The following is a 26,802-nucleotide window of genomic DNA, read 5'->3' on the forward strand; positions in this document are numbered from 1 at the left end:
GGATAGTTAGTTAACAACTAACATGTATAGTGGTTCCATAATATTATGGGAGTGTATCTTTCGCTTTGATCAGTTTCTATAGTTATATTGGGATATTTCTCTGATATTTCGGAGTGTGCATTTAACATATTCAACATTATTTGTAATCGGTGCTTATTTATTACGTTGTAAATGATATTTGCCTCGGATGGTCCGTTACCTGGTCGTCCGGTCCCAGTCGGTACATTTGTCCCCCAAGCTCGAAACATGGTTGAGAGCAAGTAAGGACAACTAGATTTATTCCTTATATTTGTGATTTTTGTGCGTTTGTAGTGAACTTGTGTGGTTTCTGAGGATAATTTGATGATAAATGAATGTTTTTAGAAGTGTGGTTCATCTTTGAATAAGGTAATTCTCGTTTTTTATTTATTTTGTAATTAATAATTCATAATATTTGCATAAATAACAAATTCATAATAAAACGGGAAAATGGAAAATGTATGTATATTACATTTTGAAAATGATAGTTAATATTATTTCTAAAACACATTTTATGAATTCTAAATTTATCATTTTGAAAGTCAAAATATGTGTTCTGGAAAGAGTATTCTGAAATGGTGTTTTTGTCTTCCAAATTTTCTTATTCTAAAAACACTTTTTTCCTACGAAAACATTTCATATTCTGAAACCACCCAAGAAATAGGTTTACCTACACAAGTTCACAGTTGAGTGATGTCATTGCCTTATACTAAACTCTGACATTAGATTGAACAACCACATTCTGTTTCTTGCTTTTCCAAGAAACAGCATTGCCTCCAATGAAAACTCTATGCAGTAGAAGGTCACTTGCATATAGGAGTTTTTTTCCAATCAGCATGACAATACCAGTCACCTTAGTGTTTCCCTTATCTTCCTAGAGCAGTCCTTGTCCTTGAACCTCTTTATGTACCTGTGAATGAAGATGCTCCAGTGATCAAGATGAGGAGCCTATAAATTATTTAACCACTCAAACTTCATGAGACAAGTCAAGTCTTGTAATAATGAGATTTTAGTTTTCCATCAAATCTTCTATATTTTTCTATGTCTGAGCAGAGCTCACTTTGTTTTGCCATTAATTACTGATATGGATCCATGTCTCTACAATCAACCAGACCTGTCTCTTTTGGGATCTAAGGCATATTTTCTTTGAGACCTTAAAACTTTTGTGAATAAGTTGTTTGAGTTTATGCATGAAACCCATCCTGAAGTTCAGGTTATTTTTCCTATTTTGAACCTTTCTGTCTCTGCATTTGCCAGCATATTATTTCTTATCATACAAATCATGGGTTGGTGGAATATAATCTTAATCTAAGCTAACACCTCTTTACTATGTTTATTTTGTTTGTGGTGGGTCTTTGTTTCAGGATATGGCTTGTGATACATTTCTGAAAGTAGTTCAGAAGTGCAAGCGTAAATTTGTGATCACACAGGTCTGCAAGTTTTTTCCTTCCTAAATATGTAGCCATTTTATTACCATCTTGCACATAACTTGAGTACATAATCTTATGCATAAACTTCAGTACGTGAGATAGTCCCTAACTACCCTAAGTGATTGGTATTTCAGGTTGGGGAAAATGAACCGTTTGTGTCTGAGATTCTGAATGGCCTTCCCAACACCATTATGGATCTTGCACCCCATCAAATACATTCCTTCTGTCAATCTGTATGCCTTTAGAAACCTATAATCTCAGGTTCATTGGTTAAATATATAAATATAAATAAATAAATATATATATATATATATATTGTGTTTGAAACATAGTAGTTAGTATTTTACGATCCACAAATACGTATCGTACGAAATGATACGGTTTCACCCTCACACGATATGAATCGTTTGAATAATCTTTTTTGTCCCTGAATCTTAGCTGTATCGTGCGATTCGTCACGAAGAATCGCTGAAACGATTTCACATTGTGTGAATATGTGTGGATTTTAAAAAATGAGTAAATAAAAAAAAATAGACAAAATTTATTTAATAACATGTATGCACCACATTTTTTTTTTTAGAGGTTGTTTTGGTAAAATTGTATGGTATATATATATAATTTATTGTATTTTGCATGTATAAGTATATATTAATTTTTTTAATGTTTATGAATCTTACGATTCACGGTACGAAACGATATACGATTCATAATATCAGTTCTTCGATATACTAGTTGTATCTTCAGCTACCATGGTTTGAACATATTTAAGTAATATTCTTGTTTTGTAGGTTGTCACATGATTCAGGCTGAGTCTGATTTTTTAATATTCTGTGAAACAAAATCTTATAAGTTATAATGGATGTGATTTCCCTCTTTTCTTATAGGGGAGGCTCGTCAAAATGTTGAATTTTCAAATGATAGAATGACATTGACTTGGAAAAGGAAGTGTATTCGTATCAACCCAATTGTGAGGTGAAGAAAAGAAACTGAGCATGAGAGCAATGCCATTTTTTTTATTTTAATGTAAATGTATTTTATTTTTGTTATTTTTTGTTAACATTTGTTTGTTTTCTATATTTACATGTCTTTACAAAATGTCAATTTATAATTTAAATTTGAAATTAATTTAAAATATATTAATTCATTTGTTATTATATATAAATATTATAATCGATTATATATAATTGTTAATATAATAAAATAATATTAAATAATAATATTTAATAAAATTATTAATAGAAAAGTAGTAACATATAATAATAATAATAATGAATATATAATTATTTATAATAAAAACATAAATTTATACAATATTATAAAAATTAAAAATTAAAATATTATTATAATTTAAATTTGAAATAAAAATTACTTTTAGTTAAATTTTGTAATAATGAATATTTAAATATATATTTTTATTTAATAATTTTTTATATAATGATAATATTAATAATTTATATTTCTTAAAATATTAAGGTTATATTTTTAATAAATATTTTACTTCATTTAAAAAAATCAATTGTTTTTTATAATTTTAAATAATACAATTAAATAAAAATTTATGTTTATGAAGTTTTTTGACAATGATAATAACTTATATTTCTAATATTTTGTAAAATTTTAATTAATTTACTCTATATAAAAATATCTTATATTTCATTATTCAAAAATTCTTAAAAACAGATAAATTTTGTAAACTTACATTTTTAAAAAAATAAAAATAAAAAATTTAACTATCATATAACTAAAAAATTTTAATAAATCTTTTACAAATCTATTCAACTTACGTCAATCAAAACATATTTCACATTTTTCTCTCAAATTCTCACAATTTTTACTTCCTAATCCTTCCAAACACATAAACTTTTCAACCATTATCATTAACAATTAACAGAAAATAAGCATTGATTTAAGATAGTGATTTGATATATAAATTTAAAAGTATGTGTTGACATCAAACCTACTCTGTAAGCTAAATTTTCAAAAAGTTGAGTGGAAAATAGGCATAATATTATGTTAGAATAAATACATCACCTCTGCAAAGAAAATGACTTAAATAATATAGAATGCAATATTTATATTATTGAGTTTTATTTTACTTTACACACATCTCATTCTATTATATTACTTTTGAGATTTTATTTTAGTTGAATAAACTATCTTAATAATTTTTATTCATATTTTTGAATATTTTAGAATTTTTAAAAGTCTCTATTATTTTATAACTTGAAATTTTAAATTTTATGCCAAACTATAATGCTTTAACGAGTTGTCTTAAAAATAAAAATTTAATTAACATTTGATTATTTTCACAAATTTTTATATATTTAATTCTAATATGATTATTTTAAAAAAATCATATTAAATTATTTCATAGATAAACAGATATTCTATTTTTAATTCAAAATCAACGATACATTTAAAGAAATTAATTAACCTGAAACCTACAAAAATAAATAAGTAACGAATTTTCAACATTTAGTACCTTATCTTTTAAAAGAATTTTCAAATTATATCAAAATTATAATAAAACTAAAATATTGGTTTTGTTATATATATATATATATATATTTATATATTGCATTACAATTAGCTGTGACATTTCTATAAATATATTTATTACAATAAATAAATTTTGTCGTAGTTTATATTCATAGGTAATATAAAAAGTTTATTCAGTAATAAATTAAGTGATTTTAACTATTTTTTAATTTAACTTTTATAAAAAAAATGATCTCAGCATAACCTTGCTATGCACGGTTGAGCAAGTCGATTGAAGCTGAATATACACATTAAGAGGCGCTTCGTGCTTTTCCAATAACTATACCTAGTCACCACTCACACACATTATTCAAGAGCCGCCGGCGTCGTTTCATCGTCTTCTCCGTCGCTCTCGCCGCTGCCGGAACTGCTTAGCTCTCCGCCGAATCAAATGGCTCAAAACGGAAAACCGCCGAAGCTTCCCGTCGAAGGAAAACGCAACATCCTAATCACCAGTGCTCTGCCTTATGTCAACAACGTTCCTCACCTCGGAAACATCATCGGATGTGCGTTCCGTTAATCTCTTCTCTTCTCTCATTATTCGTCGTTTCATTGCTTTGTTTTTTCAATTTTGTTTTGATCGATTGAAATCCACGATTGAATCTTGAATTTATCTTGCTTTCTTGTCGCCGAGAGATTAACGACGTGGTTTGGATTTGACTAGGCGTTCTGAGTGCCGATGTGTTCGCTCGCTACTGTCGGATTCGCGGTTACAACACTATCTACATCTGCGGTACTGATGAATATGGAACCGCGACAGAGACTAAAGCCATGGAAGAAAAATGCTCTCCCAAGGAGATTTGTGACAAGTATGGGTTTCTCTTTATTATTTTTTTAAAATTAATTACGTATGTTTGCATACTCGCTATTATATTATTTTCATGTGATTATTCTGTTCATTCGGTATGTGGTTAGGTTTAATTTAATGGCTTAGCTTGGCTTATATTCAAAGGATTTTTCAAGTGAATATTTCATGTTGTGTTGGCCTAGATTTGCAATTGCAAGTATATTGTTGTGGACTTGTCTTAATTGCTTCAGCGAAATTTCAATAACACTCTGACTCTCTCTGTGTGTTTGTAGATACTATGCTATACATAAGGAGGTGTATAATTGGTTCAACATAAGTTTTGACGAATTTGGGAGGACATCATGTCCTCAGCAAACTGAAGTTTGTCAAGAAATTTTTAAAAAAATATTTGACAACAAGTGGCTCTCCGAAAACACAATGCAGCAGGTTGTTTGGCTGAACTGTATCTATTTATTTATTTTTCTGTTGGCGTTGTTATTGTCTCCTGTTTGTTTGAAATTGTACGGGTAGTTTCCCCATTTCAAATATTTTCAAGGATGTGATTATTAAACGGCTATTGTGTTTCAGCTTTACTGTGACACGTGTGAAAAGTTCTTAGCTGATAGGCTTGTGGAGGGAGCCTGCCCGACTCAGGGGTGTGAGTATGATTCTGCTCGAGGAGACCAATGTGAGAAGTGTGGAAAACTTCTGAATCCAACAGAATTGAAAAATCCCAGATGCAAGGTATTTCACTGGTTTATTAATTAATGGTTTTGTTCCTATTTCACAAAGCATTAGTTGTGGTTTAGTGATGGACAATCTTACGGAATTGAATGAATTTCTTAATTGGATTTTTTAGTAGCTTTCAGTTTGGTACTTTCGTTCGTTCTGTTCCTTTAGTGTTGTTTTCCCTTTGTGAGTTTTATTTTTTGGTTCTTTTTTATACCTTTTCTTTTAGTGGGGACTCATGTTCTTTTACTTTTAACGTACTAGTATATGGTTGGGGTAGATGACATTTGGTTTCTCAATGAGTTTTTTGACATCCATAACAGGTTTGTAAGAAAACGCCTCGTATTCGGGATACAGACCATTTGTTTCTGGAACTCCCTTTATTGAAGGACAGATTGGAAAAATACATCACTGAGATGTCTGTGGTTGGTGGATGGAGTCAGAATGCCATCCAAACGACAAATTCATGGCTTAGAGAAGGACTAAAGCCTCGTTGTATTACGAGGGATCTAAAGTGGGGGGTTCCCGTTCCACATGAAAAATACAAAGACAAGGTCAGTTTTCTATTGATTTTTCCAAAACTTTTAGTTGTTTTTCATTTACTAATTTTGTAGTTTGTGTTCTCAATTTTGTGATATTGGAAGGTTTTCTATGTGTGGTTTGATGCACCAATTGGATATGTGTCAATCACTTCGTGTTACACACATGAATGGGAGAAATGGTGGAAAAACCCAGAGAATGTGGAGCTGTATCAGTTTATGGGCAAGGACAATGTGCCATTCCACACTGTAAGTTGTTGTCTTTATACAATTTGAGCATTTGTATGCCATTATGTGTTTGTGTTTACTTGGGACAATGTATCCAGCATCTTGTTTTTTATCATTTTCCCTCACTGATGTGTAATTCTCCAGCCGAGTTAAAAGTTCATTCTAACCTGAGGGAATTTATTCTTCAGGTGATGTTTCCATCTACTCTTCTTGGAACTGGTGAGAATTGGACTTTAATGAAGACTATCAGTGTTACTGAATACTTAAATTATGAATCAGGTTAGTTATCTGTTTTTTCAATGGTTTGTCAGTTGTTATTATAAATATCTAAAAAGAACAGTTATAGATGATAGAAGAATAAAATGAATCAAAGAGACGTACAATAAGCAAAATTTTACACACGATAAAATCAACTTTTGAACCTGAAATTTTAAAAGCATCCTTGTTTCACTTCTTCACAATCACTTAAAAACTTATAAGGTTACTAGTTAGACACTATGAAGTAACTAAATTTTTTGAAAAATTATTTTTAGGGAAGTTTTCCAAGAGCAAAGGTATTGGAGTATTTGGTAATGATGTGAAAGATACAGAGATTCCGGTTGAAGTATGGAGATATTACTTGCTCACAAATAGGCCCGAGGTAATTCTATTCAAACAAACTTCATGAATTCTGTTTGGCCTACCTATCTGGTCTCTTGTTAAACATTAATGGATATTCTACTCTTATTCGAATGTGCTTATGGGATGTAGGTATCAGATACATTATTTACATGGCCTGATTTGCAAGCTAAATTAAATAGTGAATTACTGAATAATTTGGGCAACTTCATCAACCGAGTTTTGAGTTTTATTGCCAAACCTGAAGGTTGGTTGAACTCTTTCATCATTTCTCTTCAAGTGTCTACTAGCTGCTACAAATCCTTAGTGGAGCTATTGATAAATAGTTGTTTTTTTCACAGTTTTTGGGAAGTCTTAAGATCCATGCCCATTACTTCTTCATTATTCCTGCTGTTTATTAAAAAAAAATCATTTACTGCTTATTCTTGTTTAAATCATACATGACTTTGTCTTGTAAAGGTCAAGGATATGATTCCATTATCCCCTCCATTCCTGATGATGTAAGTGCTGACTCCCATAATCTGACCAAAAAATTAGCTGATAAAGTTGCTGCATATATAGACCAATACATAGAAGCAATGGAGAAGGTAGTCTATCCTCCTCTTGAGACATGATATAGTAAATTGAAATTACTATTGTAAACTGTCTTTTGTTTTAACCTAAATATTATCACAGTTTGATGGTATTTCTTTCTGCAATCTTTTTAGGTTAAACTAAAGCAAGGATTGAAAACTGCAATGAGCATATCTAGCGAGGGAAATGCATATCTCCAGGTAACTTTGGAGCTGTTGTGTTGCACCTGAGAATACAATTCATATCATATATTGTATTATATTCATGTCATATGGCTGCCTATTTTCTGAATTTTTTGTGCAATTAAATTTACAGGAAGCTCAATTCTGGCGCCTTTATAAGGAAAACAAATCTCTCTGCGCCCTTGTCATGAAAACTGCAGTTGGGGTTGTATACCTTCTGGCATGTTTACTAGAACCTTTTATCCCATCTTTCACCCTCGAAGTAAGTTAACTCATATATTGCACTTGACAGTACATTCTAGTTATGTTAAGTATTTCATGACATTCTCAGTTCTTGTCTGTTGTCTGGCATTAAGGTATTTAAGCAACTAAATTTGCCTGCGGAGATACATGTCTCACTTTGTGACGATAAAGGAGATGTTGATAGGGTAAAAAGACTTTGGGATATCGTAAGTTCTGGTCATAAACTTGGAACACCCAAGCCATTGTTCAAGGAGCTGGTAAGTTGTCTTCTTTCAGAAAAATTAGTGAAGCAATTCTAGGTGTGCTTTCACTTTATTGTTATTGATGTTTCCAAAATTGTTGACCAGAAAGATGAAGAAGTGGACTTCTACAGGAAGAAGTTTGCCGGAAGTCAGGCTGATAGGATTGTGCGAGCCGAGGTTGAAGCTGACAAGGTTGCTGAGCAACTGAAGAAAACAAAAGTTTCAGGTTTTTTATCCTGCTCTTCCATTTTCAATAAGTGTTTTGAGGTTAAGAAGGAAAACAAAGTCAGAAGATGTGATATTATCATATAATAACTTCGGTAGACAGCTTCTCTGCAAAGTGATAATTCAAAGTCAGTGTTTATGACACGTTAGTTGAATAAAAGATATATTCTGTGCTCAAAATATTCTACACATTAAACTAAGAAAAATTATTAGTTTACACAATGTCAGTTCATGAAACATCAAATTATTTTATGTGGATGCATGCAAATGAAAAAAAAAAAATTCAAGTAGAAAGCATTAAACCACTTTATAAAAGTGATTTAATCATACCTATATTGTATACGCATCTCTACACTTTATATTTTTCTAAAAGTATTTAATGATATCTATATTGTATCTGCATCTCTACACTTTATATTTTTCTAAAAGTATTTAATCATATCTATATTGTATCTGCATGTCTACACTTTATATTTTTCTAAAAGTATTTGTAATGAATTAGTTTAACTTGTATTTTTGCCAAGAATGGCCTTTTGGAGCATGAAAACAAATTTGAATAGTCCAATGTTGGCTCACATTTTTGTCATTCAGTTTATTTTCATTTTTATATTTTGTTAGAAGAAAAAAACGTAATAATATTCCACTAAAATTGTTTATTGATTAGAATAAAAACTCCATTTTACTTATCAAATATAATATTTTCTTACACTAAAATAGTTTACTTAATAAAGTAATAAAGATTGTTTACTTGTTGAATTGGTTTGAGTTTAGTGTCTCGTTATTGATTGAGTTAGTTCAATGGTTCATAGCTAAATGTTCATCATATTTAGATGTATGCAAGTTATTGATGTCTCGTTCACAATAATCTTATGATTAAGAAAATAAGTTAGAATAAAATTACAAAATTATCGTAACAAGAGTTTAATTTTAATCAAGGATCTTGTCAAAAATAGAGAATGCAAAGACATTGGACTAAATATTGGGTATTTAAATACATAATGGCTGAGTCTGTATATACTCGTTACATTTATTAATATGCATGAATAAAGGATTTTTTTTCCCTCTAAAATAAAGATTACATATCCCTACTTATCAACAAAATATATTACTCTGATTTTCAACACTCTCCTCAAGTTGCACAAGCATATGTAACCAATTCTTTGCCCCCTTATAGATTTGGATGATGCTTGTGGTAATATCTCCCAACTCTAATCAACCTCAATATGCTTGGTTCTCTCTTGAAATATTAGGTTTGAGATGATATGTAAGACAACCTAGTTATCACATATCAATCCCATTGTTGTAGCCCCTTCAAAGTTGAGTTATTTAAGGAGTAGTTTTAGCCACATGTGTTTATTGGTTACTTTATTATCTGTATGTTAGTAGTAAGCTTAACATCTTCAGTCTTGATTATTACATATTAACCATTAACCAGGCTTGCTTGAACCATTTTTTAAGCTTTAGTAAGTCTTCAATTTTTGCAGTGCATTATTTTTCTTCAATATATAACAGAACTGTTTAAGATTACTTATACATGGTAGGGCTATTGTTTACTACAGATGGCAATGGAAAGAAAAAACCAGCAAAATCATCAAATGAAGCAAAAAACAAAGCAGCCCCTGAACCAGATATTACCATCACTAGGCTTGATATCCGGGTTGGCTTGATAACAAAAGCTCAAAAACATCCTGATGCAGATGCACTGTATGTTGAAGAGATCGATGTTGGTGAAGAACAGACTAGAACTGTTGTCAGTGGGCTTGTCAAATACATACCACTTGATGAAATGCAGGTTTTTGCCTAACCAGAATTAAATTAACAAGTTGTGAAGGTACTTCTTTAACTGATGGTTAATTAATACTATTGACTTTCTTCAGAACCGAAAGGTCTGTGTTCTTTGTAACCTAAAGCCAGCATCCATGAGAGGCATTAAATCCCAAGCAATGGTTCTTGCTGCTTCAAATGATGATCATTCCAAGGTAAGGAAAAAAAAATACAATATCTTATCTGGGGTTGTTGCTCTATCTTGACAGCACTCTAAATTGCCATGTTATTGTAGTGTTACTAGTAAAGCTAATCTTATGGTTATAAGAATTAGTGTGATCACGTGTGTTGAGTGTTTGTGATTATAAGATATCCAAGATTGTTATATATTTTTCTTCATAATTAGTATTATACCATTTTCATCTCAGATACATTAACCATCAATCCTTGAACTTGGGTATCTTAGTTCTTTCAAATGGTTTCAAAGATAAATTTGGTCCTTGAAGGATTAGTAGAGCCTGGACTTAGGATTGCTCTTAATCTGGTTGTCTAAACTGGACACTTGTCTGATTTGTCCAGATTTCCCCTATCTTCTGATTGCGGATTATGAGATGTATAGGTTGAGTGCATGTTTATTGCTACATTGGCCAGTTGTTTACTTGTGTGTGAGTTGGTGTGTGTGTGTGTAGTCTGCCGATAAATTTGATTTTTGTTGAGCAATCCTCTCCCGCCTCCTTTTATTTTGGTGTTATTTGTGTTCCTTTCAATTGCTTCTCCACTGACGTGTTAGAGGACTAATATCTGATTGCTGTGCTCCCTCCAGGTTGAGTTGGTTGAGCCTCCCAGTTCTGCTACTGTTGGAGAAAGAATTACATTCCCAGGAAATGAAGGTAATCCTGATGAACTCTTGAACCCAAAGAAGAAAGTTTGGGAGACTTTGCAAGTTGATCTTCATACTAACGAGGATCTGGTAGCATGCTACAAAGATGTTCCACTCACCACCTCAGCTGGTGTTTGCAAGGTTTCATCCATTAGCTGTGGAACCATAAAGTAGACAAAGATAAGTATTTGGAGTTCAAAAAGAGACAAAAAGAAAAAAGGAATTGAAAAGAGTAGAAAAACAATTCTTCTGACTTACCATTCTATTGCCAGTTTTGTTGTCTTTCTCGTTAGCAGTAGATGTAGGATTGCTTTTTGTGTAATTGACTTACTTTCTTCATCTTCACTTCACTTGCTTTTTTTTTTTTATGTGCTGGAGTCAAAATATAACATTTTTTTATGTAATTTTGCTTCCTAATTACTTTTTTCTTCCTCTTCTTAGTATTTGTTTTTCTTTTGAGTTTACATTTAGGAAACTGATTATCTTAATTATACCAGAATTTGTAATATTTTCCAAGAATACTGAGATTGTAATTTTCAAGAAATAAATATTTGTTTTCATCAATTTCTTAAAAGAGTTTCTGACAGAAATAAACAACATAGAGATTCTTTTCAAGTGTGACAATTTTTGAGGCAAACCCTGACATGCTCACGGGTTCAATTTGAATGTGATTATGGTTTTTTGAATGTCTTCACGAAAATAAAAGACCAGTGGACCCATGACTATCTGCATCTCTCGGGTCCTGAAATAATTTTGACTCTATATAATATTGGTATAGTTTCAGTTATTTTTTAATTTTTAATTGCATATACTTACCCATATCAATTTTAATTTGAATCCTACATATTTTATTCCAATTAAAATTTTGTGAGTTACTTGCTTATTTTATTTCACTGGAATATTGTTTTTTTTTTCAGAAGTTATTTTCTGTCATAGGGTATGCATCCTAATCTTTGTCATTAATTCGATAAATTTTATGATATATATGTGATCATAACAAAAAAAAGGTAGTCTTTACTTATATCATAATTATGTCAATACAGATATTTCTATAGAACTAAAATCTTGTATGAATTTTGTATAGTACTTTTCAATTCAAAAATATTATTGTTCAATTATATTTTAATATTAACTCTATCATTCTTTACTCTACCCATTCACTTAATTTTAAATTTATTTTGTTTTCTCTTCAAATAAAAAATGAAGAAATATGTACTTTAAATCCTCTTGTAGCACGAGGAAGTATTCAAGCCATAGAAAAAGCTAATAAAAAATATTAGATACTATTTAGATAGGTATAAGTAAACATTTCAAAAATATTCAAAAACATAATAGAAAAAAATGGAATAATTTTAGAATATGTATCTTAAAAGTAAAAGAATATCACTTGACATGTTACTATTCTAATATTTCTTGATGAGTGAGTTTCATTGATGATTGTCTCTTATTGTGGACCAATTACTTTTGTCATGTAACTTATATCCAAAGCATTGTGGTTTTCTTAGTGATTAAACCTAAACCTAAAAATAATTTTTCTTTAAAGAAAAATACTTTTAACATTTATCTTTTTTACATCTTCTTCATTATCGAATGTTTTTCTATTTGGAAAAATCTCTGTGAACAAAAATGTACTGAACATTTGTTTTTTTTTTTAAAAAAAATAACAAAATATTAAGAAAGTAAGAATGTAAGATATTGATATAGTGAATCATATACTAATAGATTTGTTTTGTATAATTGTTCAACTTTATGATGAAAATAAAGTAAGAAATTTAAATTTAATTTATACACAATAAGTAAAAATCAAAATCACAATCAGGTGATTTTTTTTATACACTACAAGTAAAAAATCATTAATAATTTAATTCAATTAATTTTATATGTTGAACTAAATTGTATTATGTGTTTGATGCTCCTAAATTTATTAATTTAGTGGTAGGAAATGTTTGGATTATTGTGGTAATTGAGACTTGATAACATTAGAATAAGCACACCTTTAAAATATAAATAATTGATCCTTTCAAAATTTTCTCTATGACTTAATTGAATGTCTGATTTTGTTTAATCTTAAAAGTTGTTTATTTAGTTTATTTTTCTTTTACAGTGGGGTTTTCATCTTCTGATTTGCATGTGTTTAAAAAAGTGATTTGTTTTAGGTTGGTTAAGTATGTGTTCTACTCTTTGTGAGGAGATGTCATTTTTATTTTATTGAGTTGCATGCTTGGTGTTGAATATGTATAACCCTCAAATAATTAATATTTATTTATTTTTGTTGATAAAAAAATTTGTATTATGTTCTCATTATTTATTGAGGGTGGTGTAACATACTAATTCAAATTAAATTGATTCATTTTATCACCTAATAAGATTAAAAAAAATATAATCTGATTTAACAATAATTAATAATTAAAATAATATACTTTTCTTGATTATTACCAATAAAAAAAAGTACATAAAATAAAGTGGGGTAGAATAATGGGCCAAGAAAAAAGAAATTTGGGCACTGAAAAATGAGAACACAGCCCATAACTTCCCTGGCATGAAAATCAAAATCAAGAGAGTCCTTTAAGTGTGTCTCTCTTCCTTTCTTTCAAACTCTGCTTCAAATTCAAGCTGTCTTTTTCATCTCCCTCTCTCTATATATATACACACACAAACATTTATTTAATATTTCCAATAATAAAAATAAAAAGTCTAAGGCAGTTCTTTCTCCCTGAAATATCTCTCTCTTCCTCTCTCGCACTCTACTCTAGGGTTTTTCTTGCTCTGGCCGTACACTACTCACTCTAGGGTTTTATCACTCTCATTCCATGGCCGCCGAGAAGCTCCGGGATTTGAGTCAGCCGATTGACGTTCCGCTTCTTGACGCCACCGTCGCCGCCTTCTACGGCACCGGATCTAAGGAAGAGGTCTCTCTCCCTCTCTCGTTTCTCTCCAACACTTCGCACTTGCACTTAGGGTTTAATCACTCAATTCAATTGACACTCTGTTTTCATTCCGTTGCTGCGCGGATTCTGTTTCTCTATACAATTCACCTCTTGTTAATACATGCAATGTAGAGTTAAACCAAAGCTATTTGGTTGGATTGTGTGTTTGTTTGGACTAGTGTGGTTAATTATTAATCCTGGAACGTAGGATGAATAGTATGTTTCGTCTAGAGTACGGTCTTACTAAACAAGACCATATATTGGTTTTAGTCGGACTGATATTGTACGTTGTTGATGCAGAGAAATGCTGCTGATCAGATTCTGCGCGACTTGCAAAACAATCCCGATATGTGGCTACAAGTCATGCATGTTTTGCAAAATACTCACAATCTGAATACCAAGTTCTTTGCCTTACAGGTTTGTTTTGTTTAATGACATGTGTCTGTAGTTATACTATGCAGGATCAGAATGAACTTGTGGATTATGAATTTTTAATTTTCAGTAAAGGATGTGAGTTTCAATAGTAAGAAGTATTCTTCTGGATTAGTATTAACTAGCCTATAGCTAGAACAACAAACTTGGCTTTCTGTCTTACCGAATATATCTTTGTTCTAGGTTGATAATATTAGTTGGATGTTGCATTTGAGAGGATGATTGGTTAAAAACCTTTTAATTAAGGTGCCATAGTTATGTATGATTTGAGTGCATGTAGGAAAAATTAAGAGCCTTATGGCAAGTTTAAACTCTGTTTTGAGCAATGACTTGGAAAACAAGATTTATCAACAAGTTTTCTATTTCTTGATAATGTGATTAAAGGTGACTTTTTATGTTTATAAATTCTTTTATTCTTGTACATTCAGGTTCTAGAAGGTGTAATTAAGTATAGATGGAATGCATTACCTGTTGAGCAGAGAGATGGAATGAAAAATTTCATCTCTGATGTCATTGTACAGGTACGAACCACATTTAAAGAAATCAGAAATGGACCATTTCAGTTTTCTTAGATTTTTTATGGACACCAAGCTAGTGTGTGCTCATTATTGGCTTTACTTTCGCAGCTTTCTAGCAATGATGCTTCATTTCGAGCAGAAAGGTTGTATGTCAACAAACTCAATATTATATTAGTTCAGGTAAAAATGGTAGTTCTGTTCCGTTATTTCGACTGAGTATTCTGATTAAATTATCAGTCTCACAAACCATTGTTCATCACATCTGTTTTATCCCATATTTTTCCATGATTAAATTCAAACCACTCAACAATGTTTTGTCTGTTTTTCTTCTCCATATCTGAGTACCTAATGCATACAACTTGTTTGGACTATTCTTTTGATTCTTCTAATCTGTTATTTGGTGCATATGTCTTAATCTTTCCTTTTCTATTCATGAATAGGAAATTGCCCCCTCCTTCAGATGCATACATATAGATAATGTGCATATGTGTGTTTGAGAAGCTTCATACTTTCATACTTATATATTAAGATGAAAATATCTGCTATGCAGTTTTATTATAATTTTATTTTAAATGTATATTTCACATTTTTCCTTTTTAATTTTGATTTCAAAAGTCTTTCCATTATTTTTCCAGCTTTTGGTATACATGAATTTGTACACTGCTCAAGTCTCTGTAATGTGGGGTTTGCCTGATGCAGATTTTGAAGCATGAATGGCCGGCAAGATGGCGAAGCTTTATTCCGGACCTTGTCTCTGCAGCTAAAACTAGTGAAACAATTTGTGAGAATTGTATGGCTATTTTGAAAGTAAGTTCATCCTACTTAACCTTAGATTCTGACCTGATCTAAATTACTAACCTAAAAAATGTCTTTACAGCTTTTGAGTGAAGAGGTTTTTGATTTTTCAAGAGGCGAGATGACCCAGCAGAAGATTAAAGAGCTTAAACAATCTTTGAACAGGTAATTCATGTCATAGACCAGAACTGTATGCCCTTTTGTGCTTGACATTTCATTTTTATTTTGTGTTTGGTCTTTGAAAGATTGAGTTTTAATGGCTTGATTTTTTTACAGTAGTAGATTTGTAAGGATTTTGCCTTTTTAATTTATTTTAGTTGTGATGCTATATTATTTTTGGTTCACTTCTATGAGATTTAGTGATGCTACGAATGTCAAGAGATATTATTTGCTTCTAGTAGTTGTTAGGTAGAATCATTGATGATAATATGTTAGGTGGCAAAATAGATTGTGGTTGGTGCATTGATTCAGTTGTTAATTGGTGAATTAACTGGAGGATTAGATTGGGTTGATTGACATAAAATGATTTAATTTTTTTATTAGCAATGGATTGTCTATTTCAGAACTGAATTGATTTGTTTACTGCTCAACTGATCTGCAACCACACGTTACCATATGACTTAATTATTCTAAATTGGAAATATTTTGTCCAGAAGTCCCTCTAGTGCAAATGTACAGTTTGGTCTTTAGATAACATAGCTTAAAGTGCTTTGCTAGTTATGTATTAAGTGATCTAATGTGATTTTTCTACATTTACTATGTATGAAGTGTCTATTCATTGCTAATATTTACACTGTTTTTTTTGCAGTGAATTTCAACTCATTCATGAGCTATGCTTGTATGTGTTATCAGCCTCACAAAGGACTGAACTCATACGTGCGACTCTGTCTACATTGCATGCCTTTTTATCATGGATTCCCTTGGGTTATATATTTGAATCACCATTGGTAGGTGAAGTTTTCAGTTGCAACGTACTTGTTTTTGAGGATTTCTTAAACTGAAATGTGTTTTATGTACCTCACCAGCTTGAGACACTTCTAAAATTTTTCCCACTCCCAGCATATAGGAACCTAACACTGCAATGTTTAACTGAGGTATATTCCTCCCTTAATTGCCTTATGCTCTTCCCTGAGATTTTCAACATCAATTATTCACTATTTATTATTGCAGGTGGCATCCCTTCAATTTGGAAATTACTATGATGTGCAGTATGTCAAGATGTATAACATATTCATGGTCCAGTTGCAGGTGTGTCTTGATCTCCCTTTTTGTAAAATATACTACATTCTGAATCGTTTGATTATATTGAATTTATTTATTTTATTGATTTTGGATATTGTCATGTTTAATGTAGAGTATACTCCCACAAAGTTCAGATATTCCCGAGGCATATACAAAGGGTTCAACTGAAGAACAAGTGAGTCGTTGTTGAATAAAATCCCTAATTTGCCTCATTAATTGTGAAGTATTTGACTGACCCTTCTTTTCTTTTGTGTAGGCATTTATACAGAATCTGGCACTTTTCTTCACGTCCTTTTTCAAGGCAAGTTTCATTTTTTATGTATATTGCTTATAAGGTGTGACCTTTCTTTTCTTCACAATACAAGCATTTGTATTCATATTGTGAAAGAATTTGACCTTTCTCATGCTGATGTCTCTCTTTCATTTCTGATCCTCTTCCCTTTTCTATGTACGGCTTATGAGTTTCTCATTGAAGGTTTTGCTATCACTTAACAGTATTATGGTACTTTTCTATTTATGCAGGTTCACATTCGTGTCCTGGAATCCACTCAAGAGAATATAGCTGCTTTACTAGCAGGCCTTGAATATCTTATCAACATTTCTTATGTGGATGATACTGAGGTTTTTAAGGTATGCTGGTATTAAAATGTTCTTGCTTTTGCATATTTCTTCTGTTGTGAATGCTTGTTTCATTTTATATTTGCCTTATAGATGTCTTCTGCACTCCCTCCCAATGTGTTAGCCGACATGTGCATTCTGGTCTAGTTTTTGTGCCACTATTGCCTTTTCTGAAACCTAGGTTCACGTTGTACCTGATTTTAATAAAAAAACAGGTCTGTTTGGACTACTGGAATTCCTTGGTATCAGAGCTGTTTGAACCGCACAGAAGTTTAGACAGTCCTGCTGCCGCAGCAACCCTGATGGGACTTCAGGTGATCTCTCTAATGCTTCCACATTGATAGTTATAATCAAGGATTAACAATTATATTTTTCTTCACTAAAAAAACTTGTTTAGCAAAATTTGAGTTGGTATATTACATTCATACTGAAAAATGTGCTTATGACAAAATAGTTGGACGTGTAGGTCTTGAAATGTAAAAATATTATGTTGGGTTAAACAATGTATGAATCGTATCTCATTCATATATATATATATATGTTTAATCAACATAATTATTCATATATTTTTTTATACCTACGTCTTGTGTCCTTCTATCTTCTTTGCAAACACAGTGGCAGTATACTATTCATATGTCTTGCTGATGTATTTTCATCAATGGAATAAGTAGGTACCGGCAATGCTCCCTGGTATGGTTGATGGACACGGTTCTCAGCTTCTTCAGCGCCGACAGCTGTATGCTGGTCCCATGTCAAAGTTGAGAATGCTCATGATCTGTCGAATGGCAAAACCTGAAGAAGTTCTCATAGTTGAAGATGAAAATGGGAACATCGTTCGTGAAACCTTGAAGGACAATGATGTTCTTGTTCAGTACAAGGTTATAAGATGACACCTTAATTCTGCTAAAAGTCTGTTGGATATTCATATCTATACATGAAAAAACCGACTCAGTTTTTGTCCTCAGAATATTGTTTTAATAGATTGTTTATACATAATATTGTTTGTGATATTTAGTTAATATGAGACACTTTTTGATTGGTAATCACTGGGGAAAATTCGAGATTACTTCTCTAGATGCTGGACTCTGATTCAATACTGATACTTTGAAATATTATTGTAACTCTAGTGAAATTTAAACTTATCATAAAGATTTGCATATGTTCTAATCCAATCCAAGTTAAAAGCTAATACAAAGTAATTATGCTGCTTAAAAAAGTCCTCTTTTGAAAAAGTAGAATTAAAGTCCTAAGTAATATCTAATTAGAGTTTAATCCAATCTGTCACTCACATTTGTCACTTTTTTTGTACAGATTATGAGAGAGACCCTTATTTATTTGTCACATCTTGACCATGATGATACTGAAAAACAGGTATGTGGATCTGAAATCCTTTGGTTGTTTTGCTGGGAAATACAATCATAATATTCCTTGTTTCTTTTTACCTTGTTTTATAAGTTATGAGCCAAACTTTAATTTACGTAACAGTATCAATTTTATTGGCTTAAAATTAATGGATTAAAATATAAAATTAATGGATTAAAGTCAAACTCAGTAAGATGAAGGTGTAGTTGTGTAATTCTTTTGTTTTTTTTATGTAAAAGCTACCTATAATACGATTTTTGTATGTTTGGGCTATATATATGGCTTTTTGTTTCTAATGGTCTTTTGTTATTCCAGATGCTCAGGAAATTAAGTAAACAGCTTAGCGGTGAGGATTGGACATGGAACAATTTAAATACACTATGCTGGGCAATAGGTTCTATATCTGGTTCCATGGTGGAAGAACAGGTATTGTAAACTTCATGCTCTAGATTGATTTATATTATGCTACAATGTGCATTCAATTTCAAAATCAAACGAGGAGTTGTACAATCCTTGAAGTCTTTTTGTAATTATAGCATGTTGGTTTATTTTTTTAATTAAGTTTTAGGACAACCATGTTCTCTTTTTTGATATAAAAAAGCTTAGGAGAGATTGTTTCATCTCTTAGCTATAATTCATTCATTTATAGGGAACCCTAACAACCAACATATACAACAAAAGTAAAGATCAGCCTAAACATAGGTTAGATAGGTAGTAAGATGTATAAGTCAACCCATTGTATATAGTCATTGCCTTATACTAAACTTGGAGGAATTGGTTTATCTACACAATTGATTGATGTCATTGCCTTATACTAAACTTTGACATTAGATTGAACAACCACATGATGTTTCTTCCTTTTCAAAGAAACAACATTGCCTCCAATGAAAACTCTATGCAGTAGAAGGTCACTTGCATATAGGAGTTGCTGTCCAATCAACATGACAATACCTGTCACCTTAGTGTTTCCCTTATCTTCCTAGAGCAGTCCTTGTCCTTGTACCTCTTTATGTTTCAGTGATCAAGATGGGGGAGCCTGTATAAATTGTTTAATCACTCCAACTTCATGAGACAAGTCAAGTCTAGTAATAGTGAGATTTTAGTTTTCCATAAAATCTTCTATATTTTTCTGTCCGAGCAGAGCTCACTTTGTTTTGCCATTAATTACTGATGTGGATCCATATGTCTACAATCAATCAAACCTTTGTTTCCCTGACTGGAAGGTTGCACGTGGAATGCAAGCTTAGGTTAGCTGTGCTTGAGTAGGAATATGTTAATAGTTATCATATCTCAGTTTTTACTTTTAGCAGTTTTAATTACTCTTAAATTGTTAGTTTTTTAGTCTGGCACAGAAATATGCATCAGAATCATGTAGGTCTATTTTGTTTTTTCTGAGATTGATGCATGCATCACATCACTTTCTTAACTGCTTTTATTTTGTTAATTATCTCTGTATTTTTTTTGTGGCATTCTTTTATTAGGTTTGATATTTTTCTTCCATATTTATAGTTAAGTTATTTTTTGCAGGAAAACAGATTTTTGGTTATGGTTATTCGTGACTTATTAAACCTGTGTGAAATCACCAAGGGAAAAGATAACAAAGCTGTTATTGCAAGTAATATAATGTAAGAATTGAGGCCATTTGCTGTTTTGTTTTTTCTCGTTTGGTACTGCTTTTAATTTTTTCTTATGTTTTTTTTGCAGGTATGTTGTGGGCCAGTATCCAAGGTTCTTAAGAGCTCATTGGAAATTCCTTAAAACTGTTGTGAATAAATTGTTTGAGTTTATGCATGAGACCCATCCTGGAGTTCAGGTTATTTTTCCTACTTTGAAACTTTCTGTCTCTACTTTTGCTAGCATATTATTTCTTATCGTACAAATCATGGTTTGGTGGAATATAATCTTAATTTAAGCTAACACATCTTTACTTTTTTATGTTTATTTTGTTTGTGGTGGGCCTTCAATTGTTAAAGCTTTCTATAATCATGTTTCTTTGTTTCAGGATATGGCTTGTGACACATTTCTGAAAATAGTTCAGAAGTGCAAGCGTAAATTTGTGATCACGCAGGTCTGCAAATTTTTTCCTTCCTAATATTTATCTGCAAAAAATGTAGCCATTTTATTACAATCATGCATATAACTTGAGTACATAATCTTATGCATAAACTTCAGTACATGAGATTGTTCCTAACTGCCTCAATGATTGGTATTACAGGTTGGGGAAAATGAACCGTTTGTGTCTGAGCTTCTGACTGGCCTTCCCAACACCATTATGGATCTTGAATCCCATCAAATACATTCCTTTTATGAATCTGTATGCCTTGAGAAATCTTTAATCTCAATTTCATTGGTTAAATATATATATATATATATATATACATGTTTTCCCATATGTTCTCTTTATATACTTGTGTTTGCACATATTTAAGTAATATTCTTGTTTTGTAGGTTGGTCACATGATTCAGGCTGAGTCTGATGTGCAGAAGAGAGATGAATATCTTCAGCGGTTGATGGAGCTCCCAAATCAGGTCTTCTGCTAAATAATTTTCATGCTAGAGAAGAATATGAATCTTTTTTTTACATTGTGAACCAAAATCTTACAGATGTGATTTCCCCCTTTTCTTCAGAAATGGATGGAAATTATAGGGCAGGCTCATCAAAATGTTGAATTTTTAAAGGATCAGGATGTAATCCGGACAGTGCTTAATATATTGCAGGTATAGCTTTGAAAACATTTACAAAATTTGAGGGTGACCCTGCTGTATGTTCTTTATTTAGCTCTCCATGCGATTTAAGCAACTTGGATTTAAAAGATTTTATTTATTATTTTGTGACATATTGATTACGTGTTGGAAAGTCCTCGTTTAATTTGTTGTTGATGTTTGCTCAGAAAATGGCCAGTTTTCCTCCTTGTCTTATCCAGGGATTTTTCAGCTAGCAAGCACTAACACTTTTGTAGGATAGTGTGGTGCTGTGTCCAGATTTCCTAAACTGTTAAAATTAAAAAAAAAAAATTAACTCAACATTTTTTTGACACGTGTTGGACACTTTTATCTGGCTAGGGAATTTTTTTCATGTTGATTATCTATATTAGTGTTGTCACCGTGTCAATGTTGTGTTCAGTGTGCATGTCAGTGTTGGTGTACATGTGTTCAGGGAACACGATTCCTTATTTAGTCATTTAATAAATAGAACTTTGTTATTCACAATCTTTGTTGTTTCAAGATTCTGTTAAGCTAGTTTTCATTAGATGGTTAATTGTTCTGGTTGTAAATTTGCATTCAATACTGGGTTCTGCCCAGTTTTGTATATAACATTTTGATTTTAATCTCTCTCAATTTCAGACGAATACAAGTGTGGCATCTTCTTTAGGGACATATTTCTTGCCCCAAATCTCGATGATCTTTTTGGACATGTTGAATGTGTACAGGCAAGTTCTAGTTTTTTATACTGAGGGACTCTAATAACAAAGTTGACAGTCAGCAACTAATATTTTGATAATTTTTTTACTGAATCATGTTTTATATTCCTACCACAGAATGTACAGCGAGCTCATTTCAAAAAGTATTACTGAAGGGGGACCTTTTGCATCTAAAACATCCTATGTGAAACTTCTACGGTGAGTCTATTGAAGATGATGTATTGGTTTTGTACAATGAGATTATTGTGGACTCTAATTTCTATCATTGTTTACATTGACACAGTTCTGTTAAGAGGGAGACACTTAAGCTGATTGAGACATTCTTGGACAAGGCAGAAGACCAACCACAAATTGGCAAACAATTCGTGCCTCCAATGATGGATCCTGTTCTTGGAGATTATGCGAGGAATGTTCCTGATGCTAGGGAATCAGAGGTTTTGTCACTGTTTGCCACAATTGTGAATAAGTATGCTGCTGTTTTTTTTTTTTTCGTTTGCTTTATTTTTTTTTACTGATCTATGGTTCTTTGAAATCTATTTTTTTGTTTGTTTATGTTATTTACTTCCTGAGAATAGAGTGATGTCTTTTATATTCTAGTTATGAACAGTATGTGTCACTCTCTTTCCAGATATAAATCTGCAATGATTGAAGATGTACCTCGGATATTTGAAGCTGTCTTTCAGTGCACACTTGAGGTAATTGTGTAGGATATTCAGCTATGATAAAATTATTTTATGTAATTGAGACCCATTTATTCTCACCGTATATAATGTGAGCATATATCTGAAAATCTGGTGAATTTCTCCACTTGTGATTTGGAGCTGTGTGGATATACATGCAGAGTCCTAGTAAAGAGAGTAGATTAGATGGACAGTAGTGTAATTGTCAAAGGTGAAAGAGATAAAAAAATATGGGAGATTTATTGGTTAGTTGTTTCATTGTAGACATGATCCACTATCATACACTGGTGTTGTTTCATCCAGATACCTAACCTGACTAATCAAAGGGTTATTTTTGGATACATGATGTTGAAGTTGTCATAGGATATAACTTTTAATTTTTATCAATTGTCATGACATAATTATTGGGTATCTGCAGGTAAACATACACTGAATGTTTATGTTTTTCTTTTTATTCTGTTTCACAGATGATTACTAAAAATTTTGAAGATTACCCAGAGCATCGCCTCAAGTTCTTCTCCTTACTTCGTGCCATAGCCACTCATTGTTTTCCTGCATTAATATGCTTGTCAAGTCAGGTTGTGTTTTGTGTTCCATCTCTGCTTACGATATCACACATCAGTTCTTTTATGGTTTTAACTGTTGTCAAATTTTGTAATCTTGTTGTCTGCCTGATTTTATTTGTAATTTGTGTGCCAGCAAATGAAGCTTGTTATGGACTCTATCATATGGGCTTTTCGGCATACTGAAAGAAATATTGCTGAAACTGGTCTGAACCTGTTGTTGGAGATGCTGAAGAAGTTTCAGGTGTGCTCTTTCTGCATTCTCTATTATATGGATTCCTATCATTTTCTCAATTCTCTTCACAATAACTTTTATTTTTTCATCCAAAGTAAAATTAATCTTGTTCTGGTTCTTACTGTGTTGGCATATATGTTCCTTTTTTTATATATTTGGTGGAATGTTGTCTTTGTAACAGGGCTCAGAGTTCTGTAATCAGTTTTACCGGACATACTTTTTGACAATTGAACAAGAGATATTTGCCGTCTTAACCGATACTTTTCATAAGCCAGGGTTCAAATTGCATGTCTTGGTGCTTCAGCATTTGTTCTGTTTGGTATGGCATCACAATCCTTTGTTTTACTAGTTTTTTAAGAAATAGCAAAAGTAACGAGCTCTACCCTTTTTCAGCTGGAAACTGGTGTCCTAACTGAACCTCTTTGGGATCCTGCTACTAATCCATCATATTCATACTCAAATAATTCAGCCTTCGTACGGGAGTTTACCATAAAGCTCCTAAGCACCTCATTTCCCAACATGACTGCATCAGAGGTAAATGTGGAGAAATAAATAATATTTGTTGTCTCTTCAAACAAATGACTAATCTGAAGAAATTTGCAGGTTACTCAATTTGTTAATGGACTCTTTGAGTCAACCAATGATCAATCTACATTTAAAAATCATATACGAGATTTTCTTATTCAGTCCAAAGAATTTTCAGCTCAGGTAATGTTCTTCCTTTCATTAGCAGTTTTATCTGTAATTGAGTTGAAAGGTGAGGTTTATGAAATGGTGTATGTATGCAGGATAACAAAGATCTGTATGCTGAAGAGGCTGCTGCTCAGAGAGAGAGAGAACGACAAAGAATGCTTTCTATTCCTGGGCTTATTGCTCCAAGCGAATTGCAAGATGAAATGGTGGACTCGTAGATATGGTAGATGAAATAGTAATACGGTGGAGATTTTAACTTGTTTCACAGGCTTTGTTGAATCCATTGGCAGATAGTTTGAGAAGAGATGATGATGCAGCGTTTTCGAAGAGAGTGGTTTAGCAGTTCCTGATATGAAAGTTTTGGCTGGGCGGGGATACTGCATTGGTTGTTCATGGATGAGTGTAGATTAATGAAGTTCTAATTGGGAATGATAATATTGTGATTTGTAAGGGATTCATGAAGGCATCTTTATATAGAATGAATGAATCGCATGATGGAAGATTCATTCCGAGTATTGATGACTCTCCTTAGGTGTGACCTCCTCCTAACCTCGGGCGGTTTGTGCAGAAAACCCTTGTGGTTTGATATTTTGTATTTTTTTCCCTCACCAATTAATTTTTAGGGATATTCATCATCATGTACCATGACTGCACTTAATATATGCTTTCATGAATTAGTGTGTTATATAATTCTCTTTTTCTCCCGATGGACACCATTTTTTTTTCTATCCTACGCTTCTCTTTCTCTTCATCCTAACTTTAATTTTATACTTCTACAAACTATTACTAAGATCAAGGCTAGGTAATAGGTTTAGTTTATGGTATCTGTACTGGTATGGTTGGACATTCACTCGGTTAGTATCATAGATTATCTTATCGCTTACTTACGATAACGAGGTCCATGAGGTTGCATGTGGCTTATCGACTCCCAATGATGACTCATGGATTGACCAAGTCAGCAGGATTAATTCATAATTAAAGGTTATTTAGCGTAATTTTAAATCGACTCACAATGATGACTCATGGGTTAACCAAGTTGGTAGGATTAATTCATAATTAAAGGCTATTTAGCGCAACCTTAAATGCAAACCAATCATCTAATTCGGCCTACCAACGGGCACAATCTTAAATGCGAACCAATCCCCTAATTCGGTCTACTAACGAAGGTCCATAAAGCTAATATAAATAGTGCAGATTTCAAGAATTAGGTATGTCATTATCTACCGTGCTCTGACAATTGAGAGTCGAATCCTTTAACTTTTGTCGAAGTGTGCTCTACAGGTACCATCCAAACTGGTGTACCCATAGGGGAGATGAGAAAGGAAGGAAAGGCAAGAGGAGAAAGGCATTGAAGGAAGAGAGGTTCAAAACAATTTCAAGCATTTCAGGATTTTATAGGTATAGAGAGGTTCTTAGTGAGTCAGATTGGAAAGTAACTCATAATTATCAAATTCCTGTTTTTTCACATTAGCTAATAATGCCTTAGAAACTTCATTCCCAGGGTTACTTAATTTCTTTCTGCTCTTTTGCAAATATCTTCATTAATTACTTATTCAACCAATAATCCATCAACTCACTATCTTCAATAATCACTTCCTTAACTCATCTCCATAATATGAAAGCAAAATATAGTGATTACATTAATTACTTCTCTCCATCTCCGTAATTCTCGTTTAACTTCTAATTAATTTACACATTTAATCAAAATGTAAAAAAAAAATTGTAAAATAAAATCTTCATAATTATTTTATGAAAAAAAAGAAAGTAATATTCTTTTATTTTATTTTTAAAACTCTTAAAACAACATTTCAAAAAAAAAAACTAACAGGAAGAAACAATAGATCAACGTTTAACATTTTAATCAGTATGCAAATAACAAATTCATTCAACTCATGCTTTAACATAATAATGTTAATTTTTTTAAAAGTTACATCCAACAATAACAATAATGAACAAAAATATTATTGAGAATATTTTAGAAATAATAAACACTGAAAAAGGTTTTATAATCCTTTTACGTAATTTCACAATTTTAGTGGAGTATCATAGAAAACGTATTGACAATGCCATTAAAAAAATTCACACAAACTTTAATAAATAAAAAAATTTCATCTCATTACATTATTAATAATAAATTGTTCCATCCAAAATATATATATATTAAATTCTTATTTTTATCTATATTTCTTTCCCAATCTTTATTATAGTTATCATATCCATGCTTAATATCTCCAGATTTTACGAAAAGTATATTGGAAACTGTTTCGACCTTAAGTTTATTGGACAACATCATTAGTGTCAATCATCGCATCTGAGGTA

At 31.8% G+C, this 26,802-nt stretch overlaps 2 protein-coding genes across 3 annotated transcripts; both read left to right on the forward strand.

The window, feature by feature from the left end:
- The first annotated feature begins 4,177 nt into the window (after positions 1-4,177).
- Positions 4,178-11,413, forward strand: LOC137808502 (methionine-tRNA ligase, putative / methionyl-tRNA synthetase, putative / MetRS). Of its 2 annotated transcripts, none has more exons than XM_068609681.2 (17): positions 4,178-4,492; positions 4,651-4,795; positions 5,067-5,220; positions 5,362-5,517; positions 5,826-6,056; positions 6,147-6,290; positions 6,458-6,548; positions 6,803-6,909; positions 7,020-7,134; positions 7,347-7,474; positions 7,595-7,660; positions 7,776-7,904; positions 7,999-8,142; positions 8,233-8,353; positions 9,912-10,144; positions 10,230-10,331; positions 10,940-11,413. In XM_068609681.2, exons 1-17 carry the CDS (start codon positions 4,378-4,380, stop codon positions 11,168-11,170), a joined length of 2,412 nt encoding a protein of 803 aa, XP_068465782.2. In that variant the 5' UTR covers positions 4,178-4,377; the 3' UTR covers positions 11,171-11,413. The 2 variants fall into 2 exon arrangements, with proteins under 2 accessions (XP_068465782.2, XP_090153204.1); XM_090297078.1 differs by having other exon boundaries at positions 4,198-4,492; positions 6,808-6,909.
- A 2,095-nt stretch (positions 11,414-13,508) lies between these two features.
- On the forward strand, positions 13,509-25,190 carry LOC137810857 (protein EXPORTIN 1A). The gene is made up of 32 exons (XM_068612327.2): positions 13,509-13,905; positions 14,224-14,340; positions 14,784-14,876; positions 14,982-15,053; positions 15,573-15,680; positions 15,751-15,833; positions 16,477-16,615; positions 16,694-16,762; positions 16,839-16,916; positions 17,023-17,085; positions 17,167-17,211; positions 17,433-17,540; positions 17,744-17,842; positions 18,200-18,406; positions 18,840-18,899; positions 19,206-19,316; positions 20,418-20,515; positions 20,595-20,703; positions 20,893-20,958; positions 21,106-21,204; positions 21,339-21,419; positions 21,519-21,608; positions 22,236-22,321; positions 22,430-22,510; positions 22,596-22,778; positions 22,941-23,007; positions 23,460-23,570; positions 23,692-23,799; positions 23,972-24,109; positions 24,184-24,324; positions 24,394-24,498; positions 24,579-25,190. The coding sequence occupies exons 1-32, from the start codon at positions 13,807-13,809 to the stop codon at positions 24,699-24,701; spliced, it is 3,237 nt and encodes a 1,078-aa protein (XP_068468428.1). The 5' UTR covers positions 13,509-13,806; the 3' UTR covers positions 24,702-25,190.
- Positions 25,191-26,802: the final 1,612 nt, after the last annotated feature.

Source organism: Phaseolus vulgaris, chromosome 11 (assembly GCF_051622355.1).
Source record: "Phaseolus vulgaris cultivar YP4 chromosome 11, ASM5162235v1, whole genome shotgun sequence".
Classification (NCBI taxonomy): domain Eukaryota; kingdom Viridiplantae; phylum Streptophyta; class Magnoliopsida; order Fabales; family Fabaceae; genus Phaseolus; species Phaseolus vulgaris.